This window comes from Triplophysa dalaica, chromosome 12 (assembly GCF_015846415.1).
Source record: "Triplophysa dalaica isolate WHDGS20190420 chromosome 12, ASM1584641v1, whole genome shotgun sequence".
In the NCBI taxonomy this organism is placed as follows: Eukaryota; Metazoa; Chordata; class Actinopteri; order Cypriniformes; family Nemacheilidae; genus Triplophysa; species Triplophysa dalaica.
This window is the reverse complement of record NC_079553.1, coordinates 3,181,287-3,194,751: the sequence shown is the minus strand read 5'-3', so window position 1 is coordinate 3,194,751 and position 13,465 is coordinate 3,181,287. Positions and strand designations below refer to the sequence as shown.

Genomic DNA, 13,465 nt, shown 5'->3' with positions numbered 1-13,465 from the left:
CCCCCCCCAAACGGGATGACTGAGATCCAGGGTGAGGCAGGAGGAGACTGGCAGGGGATGATACAAGCACATTTAGGGATGAGACAGGGATGATGCCTAAGAAAAATATCACAACTGAGGCCTGATTCATTGAATTTAATGCAAGCTATTGATAACTGCTCGAATATGCATATTTTTATCAAGCCTATGGATAAGACTACATGCTAAATAAACGTATGTAATGTTCTATATCTGCATTAATAGAAAAAAGCCTCAAATTGAAGGTCAAACAATATTAGGCAACTGACTCAAAGATACATATTTGCTTCAAGAGCATTCGGGGAAATAGTTACAAACACCAGCCAGAGGACAGCAAACTTAGTCAGCTTGAAGCTCAGCACAATAAATTCTTCCTGCCTGAGTGCTGAGACCATCAGCTCTAGCATTTAGCTAAGGTTTATGTCTCACGGTTACGCAGTGTTCACTGGGGCATCAGAATGAAACAATTATCACTAAAGCCAAGTGAACTGTGAAGTTGCATAACGCTTCACGCAAAACAATTTGTTAAATGCGTTACAAGCATACTGTTGCTTTACACTAAGAACACTGTTTGAATGTAAACAGCTTTATGCAACCAGATGACTATCATAAGGGCGGAGGTTGGGACATCTGATCAAGCCTGCAAGTTCCTTTCTTATTGATGAAATCTAACATAGCTTGTACGTTACTTTTTATGATGTACATCAAACCAAAAAGCTATGTAATGCCATGGTAGACATCGTGGTTAAGATCACTATTAATTGTAAGTGTTCAGTTAACAAAGGATATGAAGAGGGTCTATTTCTGCTATTCTTTATGGAAAATGCAATACAAAAAATGACCTCTCCAAAAATAACATCGTTTATAAATCTGCAATGAGTCTATCCGGAGCGAGAGAGAAACTGCACAGTACAAAGAAACGAATGCGAAACTACACGTCCCATCATGCTCAGCTCGACGATGATTGGACACATTCGAATGTGACGCAACAGATTTCGGTCCTCTTTTGCGCGAACGCCTGATGCTGAGGCAGAGAGTCATCTGCGCGCGTTTGCATCCAGCTCTCATTTCTAGTGCATCTCAAGGTAGGCGGTTTTTGTTGTTTTCCAAAATGAACATTTTGCATTGCATCGCACGTTTTTGTACGACAGGCATTAAAAGTGTCAAGTGCATACTTCCAAGTGTTCACATTTCACATTTTCAACGAGACACTAATTTGACCCCTTTTGGGGAGGGGGCGTCTAGATAAAAGATTCGGACGTCTGAGCTATTCTGTTAGGTTATTAACAAAATGTCTCACTATTTAATATATGCATTACGTAAGTACATCAATAGCCATCGAAATTCACGGCCCGAAATTCTTTGAAATGTGTTTTTCGTCGTAGGCTGTTGGCGCAGCTCATCGACAAACATTCGGGTCTCGTTCAGTCGAGTTTGGTATAGATTTTGCTGGTGGAAATGCTGTTACCACGTTATTGTTAAAAGCAGGCTAAAAAAGATGGCCTTTATTTGACCTTAAATCTCAAAACGTTCTACTTTCTCGCCATTTCTGAAATAAAATATGACAGTTTACCAGGTCGGGTATGGACGTCTATTGTCTTCGATGTGCACGCGCTAAACCTGCTGTCACATTGTATTTATCTTTATGTGCATCAGTGGCATTTGTTAATACACATTTAGCAATGTGCGTTTTGCATGTCAACACCGAGATTATTATTAAAAAATGATAACGTCGATGCAGTAGAGTCCGGCGTGCAAATGGAGAGATTTGGGTGTGATCTGGCTAGAAACGGGTGACACGCTGATCCCTAACGTCGTTTTTTCGATTGCGTTTCGCAGTTGCATGATTTTCTATCTGTTAGTCTAATGCAATATATTATACTGTAGTTTTTGGTATTATCTATTTCATGGCACAATAGTCTGTTATTAAGAGGGTTCAGGGTGTATCTCAGCCATCTATTGTCTCCAGATGATATTCGTTATCCCATAGGACAGACACTATATGGGCTGGGTGTTTATTGTCATCCATCTAGTGATCGAGTTTTCCATGTTGACGTGTTTTAATGAAGGTGACTTGTTTTACTGATGCTTAATATCTGACTGTACACCGAAAACGCCGAAGGATGGATGCTTTTGTTGTCTTTGTTCGGTTCTAACACAACAACTCCTTTGTTTTCTCAATTTCTCAATGGCCGTTTGGATCACCCTACACAAGAGATTGTTTGTCGACGGGATGTGTTTTCTCTAAATTTCATCCCAGCTTTCATGGACACCCAATATTACACATTTTTATTGAAGGATTATCGTTTAATTGGCTGATGACAGCATCGTCAGAATAAATGGCTGGCAGGGATTCGATTTTTTCATGGCTTTCAGTATAAAGAATATATTGCTTATTGACAATGTAATACGCCATGCCATTGCTTTATAGGCCTACTCTCATTTTCTTTCCAAAATATATTATTTACAAATGAATTATACATGACTATTGTGAAGCCACTCCCAAAACCCTGAAGTAGTTTGTATGAAGTATGAATGTATAAAGAAAAAGCTGAGCTATTTAAAAGCTTATTTTGCTTAACAGAGGAATTTATATATGGTTAAAAGACAGGACTTGTTTTCATGATGTGCCAACATTGTCAAATTCTTATATTTTCTTATCCTTTTATTTGGCAGGTGTGCGAAACCGTCAAGGTTTGAAGTGCAATGGCGTCCTCTGGAGGTGGGCTGGAGATTACAACTGTGATCTAGATGTCATTGTGCAAAGATGAATGCACATGGTTTATTAAATGGAATGCCATTTCGTTCACAGATATTCAGGTTAAGGAACTAGACAAGCGTGCCTCAGGACAGGCTTTTGAAGTCATCCTGAGTCCATCAGCCCCAGATGCCAAGGGTGAATTTCCCCTGTCCACTCCCAAGAAGAAGGAGGTATCTCTGGACGAGATTCAGAAAAAACTGGAAGCGGCAGAGGAGAGACGCAAGGTAAACATTAACACGCACGCAGTTCCCGCGCAAGCATCAGAGGTTTAACGTCTGGTTATTTAATAATGAATTGCATGTAGGTCATGCGTTCTCCGTCTTTGACTCCTATTAGAACCACGAGGCAGAGGTCCTGAAGCATTTAGCTGAGAAACGAGAGCACGAGAAAGAGGTCCTTCAAAAAGCAATGGAAGAAAACAACAACTTCAGCAAGATGGCAGAGGAAAAGCTTAACCAGAAAATGGAAGCCAACAAAGAAAACCGCACAGCACGCATGGCCGCCATGAACGAGAAATTCAAAGAGAAGGTATGTGTATATGTCTTTATATATATATTACACGTCGCAATTCCTTAATTTTATTTAGAATCAGATATTGCATAACGAATGTTTGTTTTTTAGGACAAGAAGCTTGAGGAGGTACGGAAGAACAAAGAAACGAAAGATGGGGCCGAGGGGGACAACTAAGGGCCCACTTTCATTTTCCTTTTCATTTAGGGTATAGTATTGGGTTTTTTAATGTATCCAAAGATTTATTTTTTGCTCCATTACATGGCCAGTTTCCCGTGTTTGGATTCATGTACTTGCCACTTTTTTATTAAGGGGTTTTGATGAAAAGCTGGAGCGCAACATACTTTTCATCACTTTGTGTGTATTCAGATGTCTTTCATCATCCCCTCCAACCTGTAGATTTGTCCAGCTGCAGCTCTATAGCATTAAAGGAGCATTGTTTTACTGATAGGGAAGCATGCCTGTGTTACGCATAGGTCTTATATATACTTGGTATATTGCATTGTGCAAGTCCACCTGTTTCCTTGTATGTCAATTTGAGCTTAATAAAGTTGCAGAGTTGTTTGTTATTGTATCAGTTTTGCCGCTGCCTCTTTGTTTATCAGTCAGTCAGTGTAATATGAAGTTAAGCAACAAATGCGTGCAGTATGGAGTTTAACAGCAGTTCATTCTATATGGAAATATAGTTTTTTTGGAAACTTTTTGATACGCTCTTTGCAGTCTTAGTGTTAACACTACACACATTGACATCCACAGTTGTTTCTCATTGTAGTGATCTACAACGAACACGCCGAACAAAACAATCTGTTGTGAGAAATTTGATGTTATTTAAAAGATTTGAACGTATGTAAAAATCTTTATAATGTGTTCAACAGTCACACAGAAACTCTGCTATGTTGCAACTGTTTCATTTCTGTAGCACTGAGCAAAAAAAGAAGCAGCTTGAGACTGTATGTGAACTGTACTGACATCTAGTGGTTATAAGTTTGTCGACACGGTATTAGATAAAAGGTTTCCAAAAGCATCTCTCCAAACGACTTTAGCAATGCTAAAATGATGTTTGTTCGTTTAAAAAAGTGTTACCTGCATGCAAATTTATGACAGCCGTACAAATTTAAAACAGCTTTGCAATCCACTGTGATGAATGGCTCATTGTTCACACACTGTCACATGTGTTCTGAAATAGTGCATCGATCTGTTCTAAGATGAATTATACTACATTTCCAAATTCTTCACTCCCTAAGTAGAAGCAAATACATGCATCCAAAAAAGTACATCATGTCTAGCAACATGTTGTATGAATACATGTTTTTCTAAGTGAATAAAATCAAAATCAAATCACCTGTTTGTCTGTGTGGTAGAAATCATTCATCAAATACAGATAACCAGCCACTGTTATCGCTATTCCTGGATATAGTTAAATATTTAATCACTCAAAATATTGTTGATAGGAATGATAGTAATGATAGAAACTCTTTACCACTGGAAAGGAAGCCGGAGCTAAAACCAGTGTTGTGTGTAACTACTTACTAAGTAATTAGTTACTGTAATTTAATTACTTTTCCCTTGAAAAAGTAAAGTAAGGGAATGCTCTTATTTTTCCTATCATTTAATATCACGTAATCAGTGTTGGGTGTAACTAGTTACTAAGTAATTAGTTACTGTAATTTAATTACTTTTCCCTTGAAAAAGTAAAGTAAGGGATTACTCGTATGTTTTCTGTAATTTAAATACAGTTACTTTTGATGTAATTAAACTAAATACTTTGTGAAATATATGCGTGTGCAATAGTGTAATTGACATCAAAATTCAAAGTCTTACTTTAAAATCTGTGCTTTAATGTATAATTCTCTCATTTGTAATACTTTGGTCAGTTAATATTATTTATTTGAATGAATTAAATAAGCCGTTTCATGTCTATCCTTGAATCACTTTACTTATCAAGGTTGATGTAGGATATAGAAAGTAATTATTAATGAGTAACTAAATACTTTTTGGACAGAGTAATTTGGACAGTAATCTAATTACACTGTTGAATATGTAATGAGTAACTAGTAATTAATTACTTTTTCAGAGTAACTTACCCAACACTGCACGTAATATGTGTGTGCAATACTGGAATTGACATCAAAATTCTAACTTCAAAATCGGCGCTTTAATGTATATTTCTCACATTTTTAATACTTTGGTGAGTAGATAAGAGTATTTTATGTATTTTAATATTATTTAATTGAATAAATTAAATAGGCTATTTCATGTCCATCCGTGAATCACTTAACTAATCAACGTTGATATGGGATATAGAAAGTAACTATTAATAAGCAACTAAATACTTTTTGGAGAGAGTCATTTGTACAATCTAATTAAACTATATGTAAATGTAATAAGTAATCAGTAATTAATTACTCTTCAGAGTAATTTAACCAACAATCTGAAGATTACACTTTTTGGTCTGTCTTGTTCGACAAAGTGGATGAGAATGTGCTATACTGTTAACCGAGAAAGTACTATTTGTCTAACTGTGTCTAGATCTACAAAGATAACCTTTGTTCCTCTCTGAAAACTGACAAACACTCATTGTCAGCCAGACAACTTGTGTGGGTGATGAAATAAGCACGAGAAATAAACAACAATGCACTCTCAATGTGTAGACAATAGCTACCAGGCGAATGACAACAAAATGGCATTTGCAGTCAAGAGGGGACTGTGGGGGAAGTCTGGTTCTTAAAATGACCAACAATGATATTAAAATGCCTATAATAAGGAGGGTACGGAGGCGGTATTAAAAGAAAAAAACGAGATGCATACATTTTACAGGGCGGTGCTACCTTAGGGAGTGTCTCCTATTGGCTAGTTACGGTGATAATAGACGATGACGCTGCTATTTAGCCTTTCTGATTGGACGATATTTCTGTCAATCTACAATCTTTCAAAACGCCCATCTGACAGCGGTACTGCAGAGCTTGAAGGAGCGTCTCGCTCTCAACAAATTTTATTGCGATTTTCCATCATGATATTTCATTAAAGTTTGTTTCCTAGAGAAGCATATGAAGGAACGGATAAATGCAGAGCAGTGGCTGAGGGGATTATCCTCTTTAAAGGTAAACCAGTTCATTTACAGATGATTTGTTCTTCAGGGAAAGATTAAACCATTAACACGCACCACATCTGCATTAAAACGAACTTTTTACGTAGCTTGACAGAAGGTGGTGTTTTGTGTAGAAACGGCAACAAAAACCGTCTACAGCTGTGATCAAATTTCGTCTTTTATTTTCGAGACTTGTGTGAACGTCTGAACCGCTTAAGATATTAAATGTTTTTGATTATTGCGGCACCTGTAGATGTATATTTTACGGTTAACGTTTTATATTGCGCTTCCGGCGTCTTACGTTCATTTTCAAGAATTTACGCAAGGAACGGAACGGCGCGAGGGCGTCGTTCATTTGGCTTTCCGGATGCCATCACTAAATTATTCACAACATTTTGCCGGACAACTCATCATAAAATCGTATTTTTATTTCTATGTATGTATTTTATCCTGTTTACATTGTGGTCCAATTGAGATTTTTCTGTTCTGTTAATGTATGTGACGTTACACGAGGATGTTAATGCAGAAACATGTTACGTAAGCGATGATGTCTTTTTCATGTGTCGTTGAAAATCTCACCGCTAAACATTGCGTGAAGTAGTTTTCAGGTTTTACAGGTTTTTGTCCTTTATATTTTTGTCATTCCTTGTAACTATTATTTTTTAAAGAAAACATACACAGTGATGCAAGCCAAAGTATTACACCCTTAAATATTTACTGATCAGTACTGTATATTTACTAGAAATATTTTTGTATATTATGTCTACATCGAGATTGATGGGTTATAGTATATATATATATATTTGATCTAGTATTCCTTGTTATTCCTTGTTAGTCCTGTTATTTTAAAAGTTGAGAAAAGCACTTTTATTTCCTTTTTCAAAGTGTGTGCAAAAGATGTTAAACATTTCGGGTTCCTAACAAGCTTGACTTTTGGTGAATGCAATGAAGACCGAACATTTAGGAATTTCTTTCACCAGGAAAAAAAAGAAAAAACACAAAAATGTAAATACCTCTGTTAAACTTGACACAGAAATGACTTGTGAACATTTATAATGAACCATGATCATTCAGTTGCATTTCTTTCATCAAATAAATGACATTGAAACACACTGTTTAAATGAAATAACAATGAGCAATATAGTATTTAAGCATTTAATATTTTTTTTTGATGTTAGCTAATGCCAATACAATTGTTCATATTAGTTCAATGTTTGCATTTACCCATGATAACAGTTTCACCTTTAGATTTGAAATATGTATTAGTAATGAATTAACACATGCTCTAAATGTTTTGTTTCTTGTTAGTTTATGATAGCTTAAACATTATTGTTAAAAAAAAAAAATTATTGTGAATGTAAGCAGCATTAGAAGATTACTGTAATTTAAACATTTTAATGCATAATATATGTGACGCTGTCTGTGAAAACCAGGTTTAAATCCCCTAATCCATCAAATTTGATTTCAATCTTTCACATGGCTTTACTCAGTCAATACTAAACATATCAAGGTTATATTTTCGCCTTACATTTTTTACATTATGATTTTATATTGATAAAAATAACTTTAGCTGGGTTATAATTACAGACTGGGTCATAAATATGAATATAAATAAGCTAACCACCCTAAATAGTTAGATAAAGAAACGTCATATATTTACAAATCAAATCTTTGTCTCCTGTTAAATTCAGATTTCTTTTTTTTATGAATGCAATATGTTTGAAGCAGTTAAGATGCACAACGATAGTTCTACTTAACTGTTCTTGAACACTTTTCCCAAACAGATCTCAAAATAGACTGCTGTTGCTTAGTTCTGGCCATGGCGACGGTTGTGATGGAGCAGATCGGGCGGCTGTTTATCAACGCGCAGCAACTTCGTCAGATCCCCCGTTTCCTGGAGTCGGCCTTCCCTACTTTGCCTTGTACTGTTATGATCACCGACGTGCCGTGGGTTTTCCGTGAGTCGCACATATTTACGGGCTACAGGCTTCCCGACCAGAGTTGGCGCTACTACTTCCTCACTCTGTTCCAGAGGCATAATGAGTCTGTAAATGTGTGGACACACCTGCTGGCCTCCCTCATCATCTTAGTCAAATTTCAAGAGCTTTCCGAAACGGTGGACTTTCTGCGAGACCCTCACGCCCAGCCGCTTTTCATCTTGCTCCTAGCCGCGTTCACCTACCTGGCCTGCAGCGCTCTGGCCCACCTGCTCTCGGCCAAGTCTGAGCTGTCCCACTACACATTTTATTTTTTGGACTACGTCGGTGTAGCTGTATATCAATACGGCAGCGCCCTGGCCCATTTCTACTACGTAGTCGAAGAAGATTGGCATGGCAAAGTGCGAAGCTTTTTCCTGCCAGCTGCCGCCCTTCTGGCCTGGCTATCGTGCGCAGGCTGCTGCTACGGAAAGTACGCCAGCCCGAGCTTGCCTAAATTTGCACACAAGCTATTTCAGGTGGTGCCCTCTGGCCTGGCCTACTGTTTAGATATCAGTCCCGTGTTGCATCGCATTTATAAATACTATAGCTCTGAACAGGGCTGGGCCGACCAGGCAGTGATTTACCACTGCCATCAGGTCCTCTTCTTTTTGATTAGCGCCTACTTCTTCTCGTACCCTGATCCTGAGCGCTGGTTCCCAGGATGCTGCGACTTCATCGGACAGGGCCATCAGATCTTCCACGTGTTCCTCGTGCTCTGCACCCTAGTACAAATTGAAGCAGTACGACTGGATTACAGCGAGAGGAAGACTCTCTATGAACGTCTCCATGGTGACTTGGCTCACGATGCGGTGGCTCTCTTCATCTTCACGGCGTGTTGCAGTGCACTCACTGCCTTCTACGTGCGCAAGCGTGTCAAGGCGTATCTAGAAGAAAAACAGGAGTAGATAGAGGGATGAGATAACATTGCTTGCACATGTATAAGAGATTGCACCTGTCTTCGACAACTAACCTAATGAGAACAAATCCATTTTTAAGTGCATCTTATATATGTCGTGAGTGGTTTTGTTCTTGGTCTGCAATGCATTTTGATTCAGCTGCTCTCTGTTTACCAAACTGGTGACATGCTTTAAAACTGCATTACAATTCCAAAGTGGCACATCAACAAGATTCCAAAACCTAGTGAGCTGCCTACATTGACAAAGGCTGATTCAAAAGGTTGCCAAATTAAAGCTGAAATCTGTGATTTTTTGTTGGATAAAAACAACAATTATTTATTGAGCAAGTACATGAAAGCAGAAGTAACACATACAGTTTCTGCCAATCGTATATTAATCTTGAGTACCTATAGAGAATGTGAAGCTGATGTCGACCCTTATGTTGCAATGGCGCCGCCATCTTGAGAGGATAATACTCCACTGCTATTATTGTTTTGATGTTTGCAGTTACTTATTTTGTTTGATTTATGGAGAAATCCAAAGTGAATTAACCGTGGGCTTGTCCTGAATGACTCTGCGCAATGCTATTGCAGTTTTTAAAACAGCAAGACCGACATACTATAGTTAAATTGCCTAATCAAACAAGAAAAACACTACATTGAACGCACTAGCTGCGATCCTCCCAAGATGGCGCAACATTCAACACGGCGTTACGTTGAGTGGCAAGCTATATAGAGTACTAGCCTTCTGCAAACTTCTAATCTTCGAAGAGTATTTATATTAAACTAAACAAATATATTAAACCTAAACGAGCCGTAGGTGGGTGGTTCGAGCACAGAAATACTATGTGATACGTCCAACTCGTTTTTTGACATGTCGACCATGTTAAGCCTGAGATGCCCGCATGTTTAACATTTTAAAAAGTCAGAATGCGTGAAACACCGTTGCACAACCCCTTTAAAGAATCAGTGTTCAAAATGGTCTCCATATCTTATCACGGTTTCCAATCTTATAAATAAAGATTCACAGTTTGCGCTGTTGGGTCAGATTTCACAAGATATATCAGGCTTGACGTCATTCAACTTCGATCTACATAAAGTACATCAAGTACTCTACAAAATTTTAAATATCCTTTACAGAGAATATAATCCCAGAATGCATTGTGGTAAGGGCCGTAAAAAAACTTCAAAATGTAATGGCTGAGGTGAAAGAAATGTTCATTATAAATACAGAACAAATATTCACATTACTGCTGAAAATTATATAATTAAACTTAAATGCTTATTTTTCACAGTATTTGTGGCATTTTCTTAAAAACGTACATCAAACTCAGTGAAAAATTAATTGCAAGTTCAATCTCTGCATGCTTTATATAGTGCGTACTTATGAGTTTCAATGCCTTAAAAGGCAGCTGCTGATGAAAGCAATATGGCAGCCCATTGGGTTTTGGAACTGAGCTACAGTCTAAACAAAATAGATGAAGGGTTAAAAGGTTTGGACTTTAAACTCTTAAACTGAACTGTTTGACAAGCGCCATTAACCCTTTTCATACCTGTCATTTATGTGTGGTCTGTGAGAAGATATCAGCATTTATGTTGAAGGATTAGTGAACACCTTGTAGATACATACAGTAGTGTAGGACTGGCACTGGATATGTAGCCTAAAAAGTACTTTCATTATGCCTCTGAATGAAAAAATCCATAGGCGCAGCGTGCTGCTCTTACTTAAAGGAGTAGTCCACTTTCAAAATAAATGTTTATGATAATTTACTCACCCCATGTCATCCAAGATGTTTGTTCATGCCTTCACAAAATACTTAATTATGTTGAAAAGGTCACGCTTGACACAGGCGGAAGTACAGTGTCAGTGTTTACAAGTTGAACAATTTGAAGTTTTCAATGTAATTATGTATTACGTGAAGTCATGAACGCGTATCGCAAAACAGAGCAAGGCAAGCATTTGTGTTTATTAAGTAATATCGCTAGATAAGACGCTTTGTTCATCGTCTGGTATCATTTAAAGCCCTTTGAAGTTGCACTTTATTTTGAAAGTGGACTACTCCTTTAAGTGATAATTTTTTTTGTGTTTGACACGAATATTTTGTATTTTCAGTTTCACTTCATGCCTCAACACAACAAATCAGTTCTGACTTGACTTACAGCGTGTCCTAGCTGTTCAGTGCCACTGTTCAGAGCTTCATTTATAATTATCTGCGAAAAGCAATCGATTGGTGTTTTGTACGTCATGCACTGCCTGTCTTTGAGTTTAGAGAGAGCTAAAATATTAAAGAACGATTTGATTTGAAAAGGACAGTACACAGTATGTGCTATTATAGGATTAAATGACATGAAGGACCATGTGATTTAAACTCTTGACGGAATTATCAGATATTTGTGAAATTCATTTGAGACAAAATTCACAATTGACGACATAGACACTATTGTGGATCTTATGAGACAAGTCAAGAAGTCCCATCCATATTTCTCTACAAAATCAAAGAAACTTACCTAAAAGATTGCGGTCATTAAGATTTAGCGAATAAACACAACTTAAAAATGATGGGAATGATAAAACATCAAATTTTGCTAACTTGTCCTGAATATAAATTCACAAAATAGCTTTTTTTGTTTTTGGGGGGAAATATAACTGGGACATTTCTGAACAGGCTTTGGAGGGTTCACACACCTATGTTTCCGGCTCGAATCTTTATGATTTTCAGATACGATAGAAAAAGAAATTTTATCGAAAGGTGAGCCAAAGCAGCTTTCGAAAAACAACGAATCACGCCCTTCATCATTTTGATTGCTCCTTTTGCACACAAGGGCTATAACTTCGGCCTTTCCTCATAATACCCTGATGTGAATGCCTTTGTGTCACCTATGCATAAGCAGACTTTTCTATTGGACGTTCAGCACTTTTTTTCAAAATAACAGTCTGAGTGTCAGAATGTGTTAAATGTGTATTCTAATGTGCCTGGCTACCTGCATGCGTCATTGTGTGTCAGTATGCATACAGGTGCTCACGCATTGTTGAATGTACAGTATACGTGTACCTATGAGACATTATAGAAAGGATATGAAGGCTCTGTCTGGTATTCTATGAAATTCACCCAGCCATGTACCATGACGATTGTAGTTCTCCTTTTCTCCTACTAAGCTAACATACAAACCAAGAAGCATGTTAATGGAGTCGTGATCAACTGTATTTCCTCATCGGGTAACACGTGGGGTAGCAGGCAATTTTTAACAGCACCAGCAGACAACAATGATGTCACAGATGATGTTTAAAGACCGACACTAATGATGTGATTGACATGTTTGCTTGCCCGTTGACTGAAAAGAAATGAGAATATTCTGGGTAAATATGCTGGAAAATGATCTCACAGCGGGTGCAAAGACTATAGAGTTTGTGATGGGTTTAGTCTAGTGGTCAGGGGTTTGTGATTTGATCAGATAATGATATTTAGGAGCCATTCATGAAATGTTGTTTTCTATGTACGATCCAACATAATGTACCTCAAACCTGCTGAAATCTCAATGGAAAACAACAGATGAGATCATCTCCTGGCACGGCCAGAATATGACCTAAATTTAAGTTAAGGTAATGCTCATGTGGGAGTGTTGGAAAATGACTTTGAACTGTTTATTTTTTTAATTCTGTACTACCCTGAAGACACTTTCAGAGTCTGAACAGACTTTTCTGTTTAAGATTTGGGATTTTTAACATGACCATGATAAGAGTTAGGTCTAGAGAATGTTTCTTTTGTATTGTAAATAACAGGAAGGATTGATTGACTTTCTTGACTTATAGCAATGATTTTGTTTATTACTCAACCACGAGCACTTATAATGCTGAACGAACACTCACGTTTCTGCTACGGTACAGAACAGAAACAATAAAGACTGATGTTAACCTAAACTTAACTATTGTGTGTGGAAATGACTGTGTTGATGTACTAGGTATTTATGGAAATAAACTATAATTCACACATTCTACATTGTGTTTCTTGTTTGGGCAAAGTGGCGAAATAAAAAAAGAGTTCAAGAAAAATGGGGCAAGCTAGTGCTAGTTGTCACTCTTTTTAATCAAGAAAATATTTTTCAGATAAGAATTATTTTTGAAATTCAGTAGTCACATACTGTACCTTTAAGTCTTGGCTAAAAAACATATTTTTTACAATTTCATAATTAATTTATGAATTAAGAAATTTCAG

At 37.3% G+C, this 13,465-nt stretch overlaps 2 protein-coding genes across 2 annotated transcripts; both read left to right on the top strand.

Moving 5' to 3' along the window:
- Positions 1-1,007: 1,007 nt before the first annotated feature.
- stmn1b (stathmin 1b) lies at positions 1,008-3,863 on the top strand. The gene is made up of 5 exons (XM_056763517.1): positions 1,008-1,103; positions 2,695-2,740; positions 2,831-3,003; positions 3,116-3,307; positions 3,401-3,863. Exons 2-5 carry the CDS (start codon positions 2,725-2,727, stop codon positions 3,464-3,466), a joined length of 447 nt encoding a protein of 148 aa, XP_056619495.1. The 5' UTR covers positions 1,008-1,103; positions 2,695-2,724; the 3' UTR covers positions 3,467-3,863.
- A 2,244-nt stretch (positions 3,864-6,107) lies between these two features.
- paqr7b (progestin and adipoQ receptor family member VII, b) lies at positions 6,108-13,247 on the top strand. Its single transcript, XM_056763075.1, has 2 exons — positions 6,108-6,390; positions 8,162-13,247. Exon 2 carries the CDS (start codon positions 8,197-8,199, stop codon positions 9,259-9,261), a length of 1,065 nt encoding a protein of 354 aa, XP_056619053.1. The 5' UTR covers positions 6,108-6,390; positions 8,162-8,196; the 3' UTR covers positions 9,262-13,247.
- The last annotated feature ends 218 nt before the right edge of the window (positions 13,248-13,465 follow it).